The sequence below is a fragment of the Silene latifolia genome, chromosome 3 (assembly GCF_048544455.1).
Source record: "Silene latifolia isolate original U9 population chromosome 3, ASM4854445v1, whole genome shotgun sequence".
Classification (NCBI taxonomy): Eukaryota; Viridiplantae; Streptophyta; class Magnoliopsida; order Caryophyllales; family Caryophyllaceae; genus Silene; species Silene latifolia.
Window position 1 is genome coordinate 84,372,387 of NC_133528.1, and position 2,691 is coordinate 84,375,077.

Sequence of the window (2,691 nt, forward strand, 5' to 3'; positions counted from 1 at the left end):
TGTGTATAAATGCATTTCCAAATTGCTCTATGCAAGATTGGCCTTGGTCCTTCCTCATCTGATATCAGTAACACAGGGTGGTTTTATTCATGGCAGGAGTATAATGAAGAATATTCTCATATGTCAGGACCTGATCAAGCTCTATGGTAGGAAGTCTGCTTCACCTAGGTGCCTGTTTAAAATGGACCTACAGAAGGCATATGACTCTGTGGAATGGAGCTTCTTATTTCAGATGCTACAGGAACTGAACATCCCAAGTTCTTTCACTAATCTTATCAGGGAATGTGTCACCACAGCCTCATATACTCTTAATCTTAATGGGGATAGTTTTGGCTGGTTCAAAGGACAAACGGGCTTGAGACAGGGAGATCCTTTATCACCTCTCTTATTCACTATTTGTATGGAGTACCTTACAAGGCTTCTGGCTTATACTACATCTACCATGAACTTCAAATTTTACCCTCTGTGTAAGCCTATGAAACTGAGCAGGTTGATGTTTGCAGATGACATGCTGCTTTTCTGCAAGGGAGATGTTGAATCCATCATGATCTTGCTTAGAACCTTCTCTACCTTCTCTCAGGCCTCAGGACTAAGGATGAGTAGAGGCAAATCAAATGTCTATTTCAATGGAGTGAGCAATGAGATTAGAAGGGAGATTGTTCAGGTGTCTGGGTGTATTGAGGGATAGTTACCTTTTAAATGTCTTGGTGTGCCAATCAAGCCTGCTAAACTGTCCATAAAAGATTGCCAACCTTTGATTGATAAGGTTTTGGAAAGAATTAGGATGTTAGGGACCAAGAAGCTTTCATATGCAGGGAGACTGGTGTTGATAAAAGCTATGTATAAAACCTTGCATTCCTACTGGGCATCTATATTCATCATTCCTAAGGCTGTCCTAACTAAGATTGAAGCTATCTGCAGGAATTTCCTTTGGGATAGAGGGACTAAATATACAAGAACTCCAACTGTGGCTTGGGCTAAGATATGCACTGATCAGAAGAGGGGAGGTCTTGGATTAAGAATGGACAGCATCTGGAATAAGGCAGCTATTGGGAAGCTGGTATGGTGGGTACATTCTCATCCATCCAAATTATGGGTTCAATGGGTGCACAATATCTACCTGAAAGGAGTGACATAGGAGGACTACACCCCTCCAAATGAGGCTAGTTGGACTTGGAAGAAAGTGTGTAAAATTAGGAAGGAATTACAAGAGGCTTATGACCAGAATGAATGGACTTGTGTACTAGGCAAAGAGTATACAATTAAAAAAGGTTATAACTGGCTCAGTCCTGTCATTCCAGAAGTGGAGTGGCATCATCTTATATGGACCAAATGGTCTATCCCCAAACATAGTTTCATTGCCTGGCTGTATTACCATCAGGGTTTTAATACTAAGGGGAAGCTTTACATGCTAGGTATCAGTCCTGATAGCACCTGCTGCATCTGTGCTCAAGAGGAAGAAACTAGCCAGCATCTGTTCTTTCAATGCCAGTACAACAGGAAGGTAATTCAGTGTCTTCAGGCTTGGACTGGTGTGCAGTTTTCAACTGATAATATCCAGAACTGGAGGCAACACAGGAGATTTACCAGACTAAAAACTGGGACTCTGAATAGCATCATCAATTCTTCAATGTACCATATATGGATGCAGCGCAATGGGAGCAGGCATGAGTTCAAGTTAATCAGTCCTAGTAGATGTGCTGCCATGATTCAGGGTGATATTAGAGCTCGCATTCAACAGCAGGCAAGGGGCATCATGTCAAGAAAATATAGGCAGTGGCTTGAGAAACTAATGTAATTATTTTTGATAGTTTGTTTTGTGGTAGGAATTTGTTGAGTTGATCAGCTTGCTAGCTCACAAACTGCTGATGTATGTGGTACTACCGTTTTCTTAATATATTTTTACATTTTACCAAAAAAAAAAAAAATTAATGTATACATCCAATCTTTACCTCTATCCTTATATGTATTCCTTCACTATCCATTTATATTATACATATAACTTCAAATTTCAAATCAAAGTATGAGATATAAAAAGTAGTTTAAATTGGAGTCATTCTATACCGAATACGTAATTAACAGTTAAACTTTGGTGTTACGGCCCATTAGCCCAAGGGCCGCCCGACTTTTGACTAAAGGGCGAGTAAGGGCAAGGATAATTGATCCATAATTCTGACCCAACCCGCCCACTATAGTCTTAAAGGGAGATTTTTTTTCTTGACGGCCCGACCCATGTCCGAGCCAAGCCCGCATTTGAACAGGTCTAGTTTTTAAATACAAACTTGTTGTTTAAGTCCGATCGCGGTCCGCCCCCCTTGGTTAAAATCCTGGCTCCGCCACTGTTTACATGTTTATTCATGTTCCATGCTTGATTATTGTGGTTGGATGTTGTGTTAAGCGTGTATGTGGAATGTTGAGCATATTGCTATAATTACTTTCAAACGGGTGAAATTGGTTGTTTACATATGAGAACTAGTGAAAATCCGTCTCAAGTATGCCTAGTTAACATGTTTAATTATGTCACAAGATTATTGTCTTGTTTTAAATACGTGTCAAGTTAATTAATTGGAAAAGATTATGTTAGAAGCGTCTATGATCTTAAATGGGTAGGAAAGTATGCATAAAACCGTCTCACTTATGTAAGAAGTGGTTGGAACGAACTTTGAACGAGTCCCAAATCAAATGAACTCG

The 2,691-nt window shown here is 39.9% G+C and overlaps 1 protein-coding gene across 1 annotated transcript; it reads left to right on the forward strand.

The window, feature by feature from the left end:
• Positions 1-784: 784 nt before the first annotated feature.
• On the forward strand, positions 785-1,798 carry LOC141649279 (uncharacterized). The gene is made up of 2 exons (XM_074457973.1): positions 785-1,060; positions 1,139-1,798. The coding sequence occupies exons 1-2, from the start codon at positions 785-787 to the stop codon at positions 1,796-1,798; spliced, it is 936 nt and encodes a 311-aa protein (XP_074314074.1).
• The last annotated feature ends 893 nt before the right edge of the window (positions 1,799-2,691 follow it).

Coding starts and splice junctions, on each gene's coding strand:
- LOC141649279 (XM_074457973.1), top strand. CDS start 785: ATGTTAGGGACCAAGAAGCTTTCATATGCAGGGAGACTGGTGTTGATA. Junction 1,061..1,138: donor AGGCAGCTATTGGGAAGCTG/GTATGGTGGGTA, acceptor GGAGTGACATAG/GAGGACTACACCCCTCCAAA.